General features: G+C 35.8%; 1 protein-coding gene across 1 annotated transcript; it reads left to right on the top strand.

Moving 5' to 3' along the window:
* Nucleotides 1-1727: 1727 nt before the first annotated feature.
* Nucleotides 1728-14629, top strand: LOC129879954 (uncharacterized). The gene is made up of 3 exons (XM_055953718.1): nucleotides 1728-2146; nucleotides 4150-4230; nucleotides 13773-14629. The coding sequence occupies exons 1-3, from the start codon at nucleotides 1988-1990 to the stop codon at nucleotides 14163-14165; spliced, it is 633 nt and encodes a 210-aa protein (XP_055809693.1). The 5' UTR covers nucleotides 1728-1987; the 3' UTR covers nucleotides 14166-14629.
* The last annotated feature ends 905 nt before the right edge of the window (nucleotides 14630-15534 follow it).

The following is a 15534-nucleotide window of genomic DNA, read 5'->3' as shown; positions in this document are numbered from 1 at the left end:
AAAAAATATATGATCTTTATGAAAAATTATAGGTTAGGATCCTAGAACTCTTGAAATAAATTGGTGGAACAACATATGGTAGATCTAGTTATACATGTAATCTGATTCTAAGTTGCTTAATTCTACTTCTTAGGCCGAAACAATGAATTTCATTATTATTTATAATATTGGGAAACACAGAAAACCCATAAAAATGACTTTTTTTTTAGCATATAAATTGCTCAAGAGAAGTTAATGGTGCTGAAACTCCATAAATAAGATAGGTATGATTATGAAAGTCTTTCGTATGATGAAATAACTTTGGGTAAATGATTAGACTTTGTTATAGGATAGAGTTACGTGGGTTTGAATGCCCAAGATCATTATTTGAAGAGTAGATTATTAGATACTCTTATATTTTTATTTGTCTTAGAATTTGAGAATTCTGAGACTTTGAGAAAAGGAAAAGTTCTAACGATTTAGGTTGTTTGTTTTCAGTTCTTTGAGTGAGTTATGTTACGATTTATTTGAAGTTGGCTTTTGGCAAATTTTTGATATGTGATTAGTAATTTCATTATTGCATGTTTTCGTCGTTAGGATATGATTCACCCACCAAGGAGGAATAAGATAGTGTGGGTGTCAATCACTATAATTTAGGTTATAACATATTTACCTACTTCATCTTATATGCTAGCTGAAATAAAAGTCTCCTTATATGTTGATTTTATAAGGCTCCTACAATCACGATTATTTGCAATAATCAAATCTTTTAATAAATGAATAAAATGGTATAAACGGATTAATGAGTTCAAGGTAAAGAGGTTGGTGCATACATGTATATGAATTTGAATACATTGTATACAATATTTATAAATAATTTGATTTTTTTTTCAAAAATCAGACAAATTACCACTCAATAAAGCCTTAACTCTCTCTCTTAATAATTTTCATACTTAGGTACAATAGAAATAGAATTAAGTTTTCACATTGTACTTGTTTTGTATATTTTTTGAGCATCATCAATTTCTAATTACTTTGAAACCGCAATAACAAGGTCTTCATATGAAGCGTAATCCTTGATAACTATACCATCTATAATGTAATCACTTTATTCTCAAAATTACTATCCAGAATGTCGAATTAATACCATCATATTTGATACTATGAATAAAAGATATAACAATAGCGGACGAGGTGCTACAATACCTAAAAAATCGCAATTCTGATACATGTTTATAATTTTCAAAATTACTGTTTAACTTGAATCAACCACATATAAATTGATTGTTATATTCCTTCAAATGCATAAATCGAATATTTTGATCCTTTACATACTGATTAATGTTTGATTATATTCGTTCACAAATGTTGATGAAGAAATGACTCTAAAAACGGAGATTGCATGATTTGCTCTTGACGTCAATTCTGCGATTTATTTTTGAATTAGAGATGCATATGACTCTAAAAACGGAGATTGCGTGATTTGCTCCTTTATATTACATGTTTTATTTAGTAAATCTTTTTTAATTAACCGCGATTGTATCTCTAAAACATTATCTTAATGTATGTGATTCATTCGCTAGAGTGATATTATTACAAAATTTGATAAAAATATAAAAACTATTATTGGGTATGATAATTAGGGTAAATAATTTCTCGAAAACACACACCATTAATTCAAAATTGAACTTCAAATTGCTTACAAATTTGAAATAACTAAGCAATTAATACAAACTTGAAACTTTTAAAAAATTCAACCAATCCAAACTTATTTGGTAAAATTTGAAATGTAATCTTCCAAACTTTTTGTAATCCAATGCCGACTACTGTTTTCATACCCAAACCACCCCAAATTCCTTACAAATACAATTTTACACCAACCTCCGCCGCGAAACTCGTCGAAATCTACCCGAAATTCGCCTGAGATATTCCTTTTTGGGTAATCCAATCGACTGAAAAAGACAAGTTAAAGGGAATAGAAGGAGGCGATTACCTTGAAAAGTTGAAGATGGGGAAGAAAAGGAAGTCTCTAGCATCGAGCCTTGATGAGGTGGATCGAACCATGTATTCGACTTTCTGTAGCGCTGCAAACTCCCTTTCTCAGCTTTATACACAGGCTATGAACCAACAGAAACTTTCCTTCCTTTCCGGTGAACGCCACGGAATGGTAATTTTTCGTTTTTTGATATGTTATAAATATTTGTTCTTTGTTGGCTGTATAGTTTTATGGTTAGTTTTTGGTATCTGGGTATAGTTTTGTTTTGTTTAGTTTTGGAATTTGAACTGAGCTTTGGGAAGTATAGCTGGTTTGGATAAGGGAGGAGGGTCGTTGTAAGATAAAAGGCAGTAGAAAAATAAGTCTTACTATGCGGATTCCTACCGTCAATTTCAACTAGTTTGGATTGAGGCGTAGTTTTTTTTTTTTATCTTTTCCGTTTTCGAGGATTGGGTCATCGTTGATTGCTTTCAAGGATAGTCTTTTTTCCCTTTGTGCAGTTTTGAAACGCTTAACTCTGTCTATGTGAGCTTTGTAAAGTACACTAGGTCAAAGGTAAAGGAGGAGAGTTGTGGTACTATGAAAAATAAGTCCTTATGAGGATTATAGTCAATTCCGACTAGTTTGCCTAGGTGTTTTTCTCCAAGAATTGAGTCGGAGTTGATTGATTATTGTATGGAACTGGAGCTTTGCATTCTTTTTCTTTTGATTTTTGGTGAACCCTTTCCCCCCAAATCTCCTACGAGGAACCAAATAATGATTTTTCCAATTTGTTTCCTTGGTGACTCAAACCACCAATCTCATTGTGCATTTACCTTCCTACATGGTGAAGCATTGGGTTAGGAAATTATTGATTAATTTAAGAATGATTTTTATGCCATTAACAAGTCAATAATTGAGTATTAGTGTGCAGTGTGCACTAAAACTAGCTAAAATCATTCAAACTATTAATGTGTGCTCAAACAGCTCGAACACCACCATCATAAAAGAGAGGAGGAAAGAAATAGGATCCCAAATTCCATTCTATGCTAAAGTTCAAACCGTACGCTTCAAGTCATTAACATAAGAACTAAGGAATTCTTATGCAGTTAGCTTGCGGAAGGAAATTCAGTTTTGGAATTTTTATGAAAGGATAAATATGTTTCCGGTATATGGGAATCATATTGGGAAATGGAACAGGGATTCAGTTTTGGAGAGAGGTGTGGAAGAGTAATTCTAGAAGAAGCATTCCTGCAGAACTTGAAGTGGTGATTAGCACGATGCTATGGCGAGATAGCCTTATCCTGGATTACTGATCATTGGAGGAAATTGAGGAATTTCTTCGCAGGTGTATGAGTGGCCTACAGGAGATGTGCTGTGATGGGGATAGAAAGGAGGCAAAGGAAGAGGTATGGAATACCAAAAGGCACCAAAGGAAGAAATTGGTTTGTGGTGCAAGCTGCTTATTAGCAACATATAATTTAAGGAAAAGAGGATTGTGGTGAGTTAGTATTACTTGTGTATAGAATCAGAGAGAACACATAGCTTTGAAATCTTGCACTTTCTCTTTTTTCTTTTGGCTTGGTTTTAGATCGATAATGTGAGGCAGAGAACAAAGACCATCACTAGTTGGAGATTATAGAGGATTCAACATGGAGAATAAGGCTATCTGAAGAAGAATGCCATCTTCTATTTTTTTTTGACAATTGGAATTTAGAGGGTCAGGAGATTATTGCATAATATAGAGAGCGTGCCCCATGTTCAAATGTTGTGTATCTTGATTGACAATTGTGGTTGAGCCAGTCACGCCCTTTGCAAGTACGTTTGCTGCTGATCTGGTATGTAATCAGTGAAACAATCGTGACTGCTAAACATAAACAAAAGGTCTATGATCTTGATTGGACTGTGCACATGTGAAGTATTTCCTGATACTTAATATGTAGTTAGGGCTTTATTACACTAGCTCGTGCCAGCAAGTATTTGGTTTCTAAGCATAGGCTATAAGGCTTCTAGATGTTTTTCTTGGAAGGCATCCATTCCATTTCAAACAAATGTTTTTTCTTGGAAGACATGCTGTGATCTTTAATGATAAATTATTCTACTTTTGCTTGTCAGGATTGTAGTTTTTGATGAATCCTTGCATATTGTCCTTTTGACAGTATTTCATGATAACTAATCTCACATTGTTTCAATAGGAAAAACTGTATCAATGGATCTTGAGGCAACAAGAGGGTGGATCCAGAGTAACAACTGTTGACATAATGAACTACCTGCAGGTTTATTTTCTATGATCTCGATTATGTAGCCACCTTTTTCATGGTTAATATGTTTGATTTTCCTTTCATGTTTATACTGTGGAGCTTCGACTTCTTAGCATAGAGAAGACGAGTTCCTTATTCTCCTTAAAAGGTCAATATACTCTTGAAAGCTTGATCTTGATCTTTTCTAGTGCATGAATCACCACGTGATCCCCTTTTCCACCCAAAAAAGTGAAAAGGGATCATGGAGTCTCAGTTCTTTATCTTCTTTTCTGGACAATTGGAAAATTGTCACTGTCACAAACTCTCAAATTGCTCTTTTGTGGGTAGAGATATTGTAGATTACTGACAAAAAGAACAAAACTTGTTTTTGTATGTTAATCAACATTTTCATCTTGAAATCACGGACATGATCAATAATATGTTTGTTTGGTTTGAGGAGTTGTGTTATCAATTTTACTACTTGGGGTCAAGAACGGGGATGTCCAAATCGGACTTTTTAAAATTTTCTTAGAAAGATTTAAAGAATGACAATTTGGAAATGACGGATGGATTCAAGTTTTTTAAAGAAGTACAGGAAATAAAGAGCATGAGATTTTAGGTATTACCTAGATTTCTTCTACCCAAAGATTCTCGGGAACTGGTCCAGAATTAGTGCTGCAGCTACAGATACAGTTGGGACTTTTTGAGTTTTGTTGCAAATGCCTAATTACTTCTAGGAGGGAGTGACAAACCAATGGCTCCTCTGTAGTTTTTGTGTGTGCAATCATTTGAGGTAGATACCATTGGAGCTTCAAAGAATGCTGGGAGTTGAAACAAGTGGCCTTATTGAATGGATCACAATTCACAAGAACCAAGACACTATGGATGATAATGTGACTGTCTTTCATAGGTGGCTCTAGTGTCTCCACCAACTTTCAAACTCAAGATTACAGGCTAGATTGTATCCATAAAAGGGACTTCTATTTGGATTTACTATTATCTGTTATTTTAGCTTTAAGTTTTTCCGCATTGAAATAACAAATTAATCTTAATCACTGTTCAAAGAAAAAGAACCCCCCCTTCTCATACACAATTTGAGGACCAGCTATTTATTTTCTTGTCGTGACAGGCATTTTACTTCTGTTAATGGTTGAAATAGGTGCTCTTCAAGGAACTGTAATTTTACTGGAGCCTTCTGTCTTCCTTTTTGAGATGTAGGGGATGAGAATTGATGTTTGGTTATAGTGGATATTCTTTTTAGTTGCTTGCAGGAAGCTTTACAGAAGTCTTTGTGGATGATAACTAGAAGAAACTGTTTTTTAGCTTAATCTCGTTAAATTTGTTATGCTTCCAAGTCTGGAGAAATCATCTTTTTTTCGTTCCATATGACAAAATCCTTTGAAATTACAAATATCAGTGACAACACTTTTAGATGGTTCTCTATTACCAAACGCACTAGGCGTTTCTCAAGAAAAATCACGATTGATGAAGTTAACATTTAAATGGGTCTATGAAAATCTCAACCAAGCTTCGAGGGGTATAGGGAACCTTTATAGAAGCCGGGGAAGGAAACAAGAAGCATATTTGTACAGAATAAATCAAATTACGACATTCATGGGTGATTTGTGAGAATAAAATCATTCCAGAAGCTGTGTACAACAATGGTTGGATAGACATTGCTGAGAAGATCTTGCATTTTCTGGGGCATCCAAGAAACCCCAAAATCATTCAACCACCACACCTTTACTAACTTTGTATTTCGAGACAATGAAACTATAGTACTATAGAGTAGACTCGAAAAAAATGGCAGAATCAATGAAGAGTCTGAATAACATAGATATCAGCCTTCACTCCCTAAGCAGATAACGGTTTGTGTGGGACAGTAATCATGAAACCTTGGCTGAAGTATTTGGTGTCAATGGTGGACTTAGATGTACATGGAGATACGAAATCACAACTTTGCCAAAATCTTATCTGCTCTGGAGCTAGTAACACTACTACAACCATTGCAAAAGTTGTTGAAGAAAGACAACTATTGAGTAAAGTGAAACCCTTAATAGTCGCGCCAACTAGCTGGTCAGATAAAAAGGTACGTGGACAGAGTAGCCTTTAATTCAAATTTGCCTAATAAAATTGATAGGCTGACATGTAGTCAAATTTACACTCAACCCATGGTCAGCAAAAGTAAGGCTACACTAGGCCAAGAAATTCGAATCATATGACATAGGCCCAAATAAAAAGGCAAAAATGAGGAAGCCCAAATCTGTTAATGAACGGAGAGTAGTGGTACCAGAACTGTGCCTTAACAAAATAAGTCATTCAGTATCAAATCTTCAATTGACTCAATATTGGTGAAACTTTAGAGCCTCAAATACTTTTTTTGATAATCATGGTCTCCAGGCTAGCTTACGTGTACCTCAGCTAATTCCACGAGGTACTAGCTACCTTTCACCAACACAAGTATCGAGTAATTCTATCGACCAAGGCTTGGATAAATGAGAGATTTCCTAGTGCTCGTATCTTCGTTGGGTTTTGAACTTGAGATTGCATGATTCTCACCCCAATTCATTGACTAATAAAGCCACACCATAGGTGTCAGAGCATCAATTATTAATTGCCACTGGTCAAAAGGTCTCCGATAGAAGCATCCCCCGATGCTGACATTAAAGAAGAAATCATCCCTCATCCAACCCCATTGGAATTACCATTCCATGCTAATGAATCACCTCTGGTTACTAAGTCGGAATCTGAATTCTCTTCTCCCTCTCTCAATAAATTCCACCCACGTCTGGTGTCTGCCATCGAAACTTCAAAGTGTACAACAATGGCAAATCATTTGGGTTCAATTCAATGGGGTTCAGACATGAAATTCTTGGTATCACCCTTCACATGGAATAGAAAAGGCAACCCAATTACAAGAACAAAGGAAAAAAAGGGTGTGTGTGTGTGTGTTAATTGAGCTTAAGAAGTTAGTCTGAGGTTTGAATGATAGTGCAAGGAAAGGAAGGGTCATGTCTCACCAATCATCTCTCGGATTTAAACCAAAATCCTAAGTTGCAATGTGGGTACTCAATGAAAGGAATAAATCTCTATGAAAAAAGAAAGGAATAAAAGGATCACACTAAAATCTCTTATTCTAATATGGGGTATGGATGTAGTGTGTGTATGAAAGACTAAAATCGAACAATGAAACTCAAATTTGAAAAGACAAGTATGGAGCAGTAGATGGATGGGGTGGGATGAACTTCAAGCTTCTAGAACTAGAGGAGAGTATTCTTATCCTCCTATGGGACAAAAGAAACTAGAATTGTATTGATACTCAAAAGTCAATCTGGACTTTCTCAATTTCCTGCAAATTTGAGATTACAAAAGGACTCAAACTGGGTCTTTATGGACCTCATTCCAAGATAAAAAGGAATGATGTATGAAACGAGTTGGCTGGAGCCAAGGGTTTATGGTCTGATAAGTGGTGATTGGAGTGGGATATCAATGTTTATAGATTTGAAAGTGAAAGGTTGCATTGCACAAAAAGATTTAGGGCATTGAGTACTTTCTCAAAGCTACTGAAGACTTATGCCTAATTGACTTACCTTTGCAGGGAGCTCAATATACTTGGTCAAGAGGGAACTTCTATCCAAGCTTCAAGAATTGAAATATTCTATTTCAAATTTGAGAATATGTGGTTTCAGGCAGAAGAGCTTATGGATAGGGCTAAAGATTGGTGACTTTTCTATAGTGTACTGTAGTAGGAACCCCAAACCTCGTACTTCATCCTCACTCAAAAGCTAAGGAGTCTTACGAAAGACATTAGTAACTAGAATAGGGTTATTTTGACAAAATTGAAGCTAGGAGAAGCAAGGCTCTTGATGAGCGGAAAAAAATTGGATCAAATTTCAGAGAATAGAACTCAAACATCAGAAGGAAAATGAAGAGTTCTTTATCTGAAATTGAAACTGCATCAGATTGCAATTGCTGAAGAAACTTCCCGGTGACAAAAATCAAGATGTCTGTGGCTTAGAGAGAGTAAAAGACACCAAGTATTTTCAAAGAATGGCCAACTATAACAGAAGAAGTATTAACTGCACTGATAGGCTGAAGATAAGAGATGAAACCATTGAGGATAAATTATTGATCAAGAAGGAAATTCTACTAGGATCTATATAATAAAAAGGAACCTTGGAGGCCTAATCCTGGCTTTGAAGGCATCTCTACACTAAACGAAGCATGGAGGAAAAGGATTAGCTGGAATCTCCTTTTAAAATTAGAGGTGTTTGAAGCATTGAAATCATGTACTCCTGACAAGCACCAGGCCCAGATGGCTTCACCATGGCTTTCTACTAAAAAGCATGGGATATCATAAGAAAATATATCACGGTTGCCCTTAACCATTTCCATCACAACTGTCACATAATTAGGGTTTGCAATGCACTGTTATTCTCTAATTCCAAAGATGAAGATGTGTGGAGCTCAGGGAAATAGGCGGTGTATACAAACTGACTTCAAAGCGTCTAGCATAATGGCTCATGAAGGTAATTGACAAACTAGTCTCTGGAGAACAAAATGCCTTCGTTAAGAATAGGCGGATCACTGATGCCTCCATAATTGCTAATGAGGTGATGGATTGGAGAATGAAATGTGGGGAATCTGGTGTACTCTGTAAGCTGGACATTGAAAAGGATTTGACCAGGTAAACTAACTTTATCTCTAAGTATCTCAAGACAAATGCGCTCCGGGAAAAAATGGATAAGGTGGATCAACTATTGCATTTCAACTGTCAAATGCTCTATTTTGGTGAATAGAAGCCCTATTTTTTTTCTCTGCTAAAATAGTCTCAAGGTAGAGAGACCTCTTCTCCCTTTTCCTTTTTATTCAGGCTATGGAAGGGCTTACTAAAATGCTGGAGAGGGATCAACAACTGCAATGGTTACAAGGCTTTCAAGTGAGAAGGAATCCTGATTGCTTAGTCATATTCTCCCACGTGTTTTTTTGTTGAATGCGGATGGTACTTTTTTTTGTGGTACTTAGCGATCACAAGAATAAATTGACTAAGAAGTAGGATATACAATCAATTCATTCAACAAGATCTGTTCGGATTAGACTAGGATGAATGAGATTGGTCTGACCTCTCTCTTGGATGTAAGACTCACGCCGTTGTCAGATGTCCCATGCCATCTTTCCTGAACACCTATGCTCGATAATGAATTGTGATATAGCGCCGAATAAGCCACAACTCTGTTCCCTACTCAACATCCACAGGAGTTGGCAGAAATCCCATGCTGCAAAACATATACCTTCCCTACCACATATGTAGGACTACCTTTGGTGGTCAAATTCAGATTTGATGAAGTTAGGAATGGAGTCATAGAAGAGTTTGAAAAGAGGCTTGCAACCTGGCAAATGCAGTACCTATCTATGAGTGGAAGATCAACTCTAATTAATATCGTCTTCAATTTTGGAAGGAGAGATGGCTTGGAAGCACATCATTTCCCCCGATATGTATCAGATTTGTTACAGGAAGCTATACTCAGAATCAGAAACTTGGAGACGTTTTGAATTTCCAAATTTCCCAGTAGTAAATGATGAAGAAAGTGATTGGTTGCAAAGACCTTTTTTCAGAGGCAGGGGTTCTCAAAATTATCAACATGTGTGCAGTAGACAAGGCAGCTGGTCCGGATGGTTTCACAGGTTTATTTAAAAAGTGTCGGGGAATTCTCAAAGAAGATATAATGTCAACTATTCATAACTTTTATCAGAATAAGATTTTTGAAAAATCATTCAATGCCACTTTCATTGCCCTGATTCCCAAGAAGAATGGTGCAGAAGAAATAAAAGATTTCAGACCTATATTGTGTGCAAATGATTCTTTAGTTTTCTGTGAAGCTAAGTGGGCCAGATCAGACATCTCAAGGCCATCCTAACAGCCTTTGAAGCTTTGTCCGGATTACGTGTTCATTGGTGCAAGAGCTTTCGATCTAGTTAATGATGTACCAAATGTGGTGTCTTTGGCAGACAATCTTGGACGCCAAGTGGGTCCTCTGCCATCAACCTACTTGGGGATGCCTTTGGATGCCAAAAGTCTATCTCTAGAGATCCGGAATGAAGAGTTATAAAGAGATGTGATAAAAAACTGTCAAGGTGGAAACCTTAGTACCTATCTTTAGGTGGTAGAGTGACCCTCAGTAACTTTGTTTTGGATGCACTTCCTACGTATATGATTTGTGTCTTTCCATTCCCCAAGGGGGTTGAAAAAAGGAATCATAGAATGAGGAGATTTTCTCTGGAAAGGAAATAAGGAGAATGGAAGCATCAATCTAGTTAAGTGGGATGCTCTAACTTTAAGTAAGAAGCATGGTGGATTGGGCATAAAGAAATCAAGACTACACAATAGAAGTCTAACAAAAATGGTTATGGAGGTTCAAAAATTAGAACGTGGCTCTATGGAGGATTTTCATTTCCCAGAAATATGGGATGTTGGATCAGTGAATTACACATGAAGTTAACATGCCCTATGGTAGTAGTGTTTGGAGAACTAATAGAAACCAGTGGTAGAATTTTTTGGGTAATGTGGAGATCATTGTGGGCAATGGTATGAAGATAGATTTCTGGGCTGATCATTGGATTGGGTAGAACAATCTGAAGTCTACCTTCCCAGTTCTTTACTCAATTAGTTTACAACAATATGACATGGTTAATCAATTATGGAGCCAGCAAGGTTGGGATCTAAACTTCAGAAGAGCTCTAAATGATTGGGAAGTCGAGAACTTTACAACAATATTACAATTACTGGAATCTTTTGGTGGTTTATCTGATTGTCCTGACAGAACAAGATGGATATTGAATAGCAAAGGGAATTTTTCAGTAAAACCTATCTACTGGAAATTGAATCAAAGAGGCTCAGTAAAGGTGAACTGGCCATGGAAACTAGTCTGGAAAGTAAATATTCTAGTGAAGGTGTCATGCTTTGTTTGGTTGGTGATTTGGAAAGAATGCCTAACTCAAGTTAATTTTAAAAGAATAGGTCTTCAGATTTGTTCAAGATGTCTTTTATGTGATCAGGAGGTTGAGAGAAATGAGCATTTTTTTAACCGTATAAGACAATTTAAAATCTGTGGCACATGTTCTTCTGCATTTTGGGGATAAATTGGGTAATTCCTAGAACTACTTTGGGGCTCCTGAGCAGTTCGTGGAGTGTAGGGAAGAGAAGTGGAGAGGAGGAATGGTGGAAAATCATCCCTCCTTGCATCTGGTGGATTGTGCAGAAAGAAAGGAATGTAAGTTTTTTTTGAAGGCACCAGTAGTTCCATCCAGAAAATTAGGATGAGCTTAGTCTGTTTTTGTTTTGTTGGTTTAAGCATTTGGTTGACTTATTGGCAATGTATAAGAACATAAGTTTTTGGACAGGGTTTTTTGGAGTCCACTGTTACTTGTAATGGAGAAAATGGCACCTGGTGCCCACTTTTCGGAAAGAATTTACAGGATTGAGAGGTTAGTGATCTACTAACTATGCTCAGGTCCCTAGAAGTCCATGACAGACAGACTCAATTTGGAAAGCTCAAAGGGAGCAAATACACAATCAAAGATGGTTACAGACACTATTGTGCCCAGAATGGTATGATAGATAAGTGGCCATGAAAGGACTATTCGCGAATGAAGGTGCCTGCCAAGGTGAATTGCTTCACCTGGATAGCTCTAAAGGGGTCTTGTCTCGCTCAAGAAAACTTAAGCAAGAGGAATAGTGTACTAGTAAACAGATAATGTGTGAGCAAAATTCAGGAAGTGTTAATCATCTCTTCCTCCACTGCTCAGTTGCAAGTGAGATCTGGAGCTTTTTCTACTCCATTTTTGGTTAGAAATTCATTATGCCACTAACAATACCGCAAGCCTATGAAAGCTGACGTTTTTGGAGAGTTGATAAAGTCATTTAAAAGATCTGTAGAATGGTTCCAACAGTAATTTTTTGGGGTATCTAAACAGAAAGAAATTAAAGGTGTTTTTATGGCATCTCAACTCCAATCTACTCCCTCAAGGCTAGATGCTTAGTTAATCTCTTTAGCTGGAGTTATTTCACTCCAGTGAATAGTGCTGATCACTTTTTGGATTTTATTAGCTTCCTGACTTTAGCATAGGCTCACAACTTTTTTACCCTTATGTACCTTTTTCATCTTCTTGATGCCTATTAATGATTCTGGAGTTTTGTTGTAGTTAGTGTGAAAATTCTAATGCGCTTTGTTTGTTATTACTAATAATGATCTTGTCAAAAGAATATTAGCAATTAGCTTCTTTGTTACTTCCTCCGTGCCAATTTATGTGATAGTATGTGATTGGATGCAAAGTTTAAGGAAGAAATGAAAACTTTTGAAACTTGTAGTCTAAAAGACGCCTAGAATTTGTGTTGATATAAATAATCTCATTAAGGGTAAATTAGGTATTTTAAAGTTCAATTCGTTTCTAAGTAGAAAACAGTTTCATTCTTTTTGGGACTGACTAACAAGGAAAGACCGAAAGAGTGCCACATAAGTTGGGACGGGGGGAATATATTGAAATCTCCCCATGATGTGTTTTCAGTTTAAAAAGAGTTGATTCTCTGAAATTTGATGTTGATCTTTACATGGCACACTAGTTTAATACCAAAAGAGAAGTGAACGGCAATTAAATTGCACAGCCTTATGATTAATTTATTGTTTTCTTCCACATCAGGCTTTGGGCGCTTGTGTCTTCAAGAATTTAGTTTAAAATCTTTGAGTGGGTCTTGTAGCTGTTTTTTATGTGTTAATCCTGTTCTCTCTCTAAGAGTGCTTTATTTGAGATTAACTGATACTGGATTATAGATTGCAAAAATCCTTTTGCTATATTTTATTTGATTATTTCCGATTTATAGTGCTCATAATGATGAATTTGGCCTTCTCATTATAGTCATCCTAGAATCCAGGTATCTTCATAGAAGTTGGAAGTTATTGGCTTTTCAGCTATACTTGATCTTCCTGTCCTGCACATGTTTATGAAATATCCTCCAAGTCTCGACTGATTTATTGAAAAAGTGGTATTTCCCTCTAAAGACGGTATCAGATTTTTTTTTCTTTGAAAAATTAAACTTACTTAAATTTGTACAAGTGCTTCCTATATAAAATAAACTTTGCGCAACTACCAAAAATTTCACCTCATGTATCTGGTTGAGGGAAAATTATTGAGGAAAAAAAAGGAAATAAGGAGCAGAAGTGTGATGATGGAAGTGTGCTCTTGACATGCTTAAAAATCTACCTTGGCTCAGCTTTTGGCCACTCATGGGTATCAAACTTGTGGAGATCTTTTTATATTATAGTTTGTAAATAAAAACCCGTCTTTCTTTCTTTCTTCAATCTTATTCAAGTATGTTCTGTTTACCTACTGTGCTGATGTGCCCCGATCTTATGGAAGTTGGGGTATTAGTTTCTTTTAGTTGCCTATTTCCCATTCTGGTTGCCACTATTTTTACAAAGATTGGTTGTAACTTGTACTTATAATGGATACCGTTCAATCGTTGTTTGATATTGACAGCCCTGTTTTGATGTGTCTAAAAATGCATTTCTTTATCTTGTCAGTCTGAATTGGATTATAATGGAGAGGACCAGTCGATGTCGCCTAGGCCACCGCCTCAGCATCCCCAACCGTTGCATTTTGCAAACTCAGGCTTCCATGTCTCTTCAGGTCCAATCGGCGTAGCAACTCCAGGACATGGCTTACGATCTGATCATGATCAGCAACCAAAGAACAATGTTTTCTCGAATGCTCTTTCAAGTCCCGTTCGCCGAAGCCTACAAAATTATCACATTGCTCAAGGGGGTCACTTTTCGAACAATGCTCAACCTCCCAACGCTACAAGACACAGCGAAACTAACTCTCAACACCAAAATAGAGATTCTAATAGTTATAACTCTGCTGATGCATCCATGGATATGCATTCTGATAGTCCAGGTCATGACTCTACCTATTGATGACATAATGTTTTGGAAGGAAGCTGGCTTTTGGCATGCCTGGGTGGTCAGACTGCAAGTTCAGGTAAGTTGACGTATACTGTTGTGCAGGTTTTAAAGTAGATTATGAAATTGGCTGCTTGACGATGAGACGAGAAGTGTCCAGACATCAATATCATCATGCTATTGCTCATCGATAAACTGCTATTTGATGAACACCATACCTTTTGAATTCACTCCTGTTTTCAGACCGGCTAGTCTTGTTTTGGATCTTTTGTGATATTTGTGAATTGTTTCATTAGTTACTAAACTATGTGATTTATGTCGTGTTGTTGGTTGCTTATGTTTCTGCTTTTCTACTGAAGTAGCAGAATGGAATATTTCATAGACCAATTTGCCAATGATTCTACAAGTTATGCCAATGTAAACATAGATATAACCTTTGCAATCGAAGTGAAAATAGAGCATAATTCATGGGCTTGTAATTTATGCTGCTACTCTGCATTGGAGTTTGTCTTTGATTGAATTATCATCGTTGTTTAGGGTCTTATCCCCTCCAAGTTTTGAAGTCTTTTCCTTCCTATTTAGTAATCATATTATACTAAAAGTTGGAAGCTCCGAAGTGTAAAGTTGGATTACCATTTTACTCGTATATTAAATTAAAATATTATAAATATGTAATTAATTAAATATTAAATCGTAACCATATCATATTATACTAATACTAATATACTTATACTAAATACTGATACTAATACTAAATATATTAAAAGTGGAGTGATGTTAAGTCAAATGTTGAAAGATGAAAATATCTATAAAAAGTTGTTAAATATTTTTACCCTTTTAACAACTAAATTAGGCATTTTAAAAATCTTTTTTCTTAATATTTATTTTCATTTCTCTTCTTCAATTTATTTAAACACAATCTATATCTATCTATCTATTTATATTATATAATTACGCATATACAAGATGATTTACACCTCTCGATAGTCAACATTCTTATATCATCCTTTTTCTTCTTCATAATTTTGGCCTTTTCTTCTCATTTTCCCTCCTTAGCTAATTTTAAGAAATTCAAAAGTTAAATTTATTTTTATTTAAGAGAATGAAAAATGAAAAGATCTTATGTTCAAGACTTCATTTTCCCTTAGCAGTTTACATCCACACATTTGCAGGCTAGAAGTTTTTACTGCCCGTTTGGTTACCTTTTTAACCAAAGTAGAAATACAATAATTTATTTGTGTACTTAACATGTCAAATTATGTACAACCCCGTTTTCAGTTTCTTAAACCTTTCATTTCCATTGGCTTTAATTTCATCTCTTTGTATTAAATGAAGAAACTATATATGTTATGGTGGTTGTATCGAATTTAATAATTTTTAAGCA

The sequence above is a fragment of the Solanum dulcamara genome, chromosome 1, assembly GCF_947179165.1.
Source record: "Solanum dulcamara chromosome 1, daSolDulc1.2, whole genome shotgun sequence".
Taxonomy (NCBI): domain Eukaryota; kingdom Viridiplantae; phylum Streptophyta; class Magnoliopsida; order Solanales; family Solanaceae; genus Solanum; species Solanum dulcamara.
Note: the sequence above shows the minus strand (reverse complement) of the source record. Positions and strands in the feature narration are given on the sequence as shown.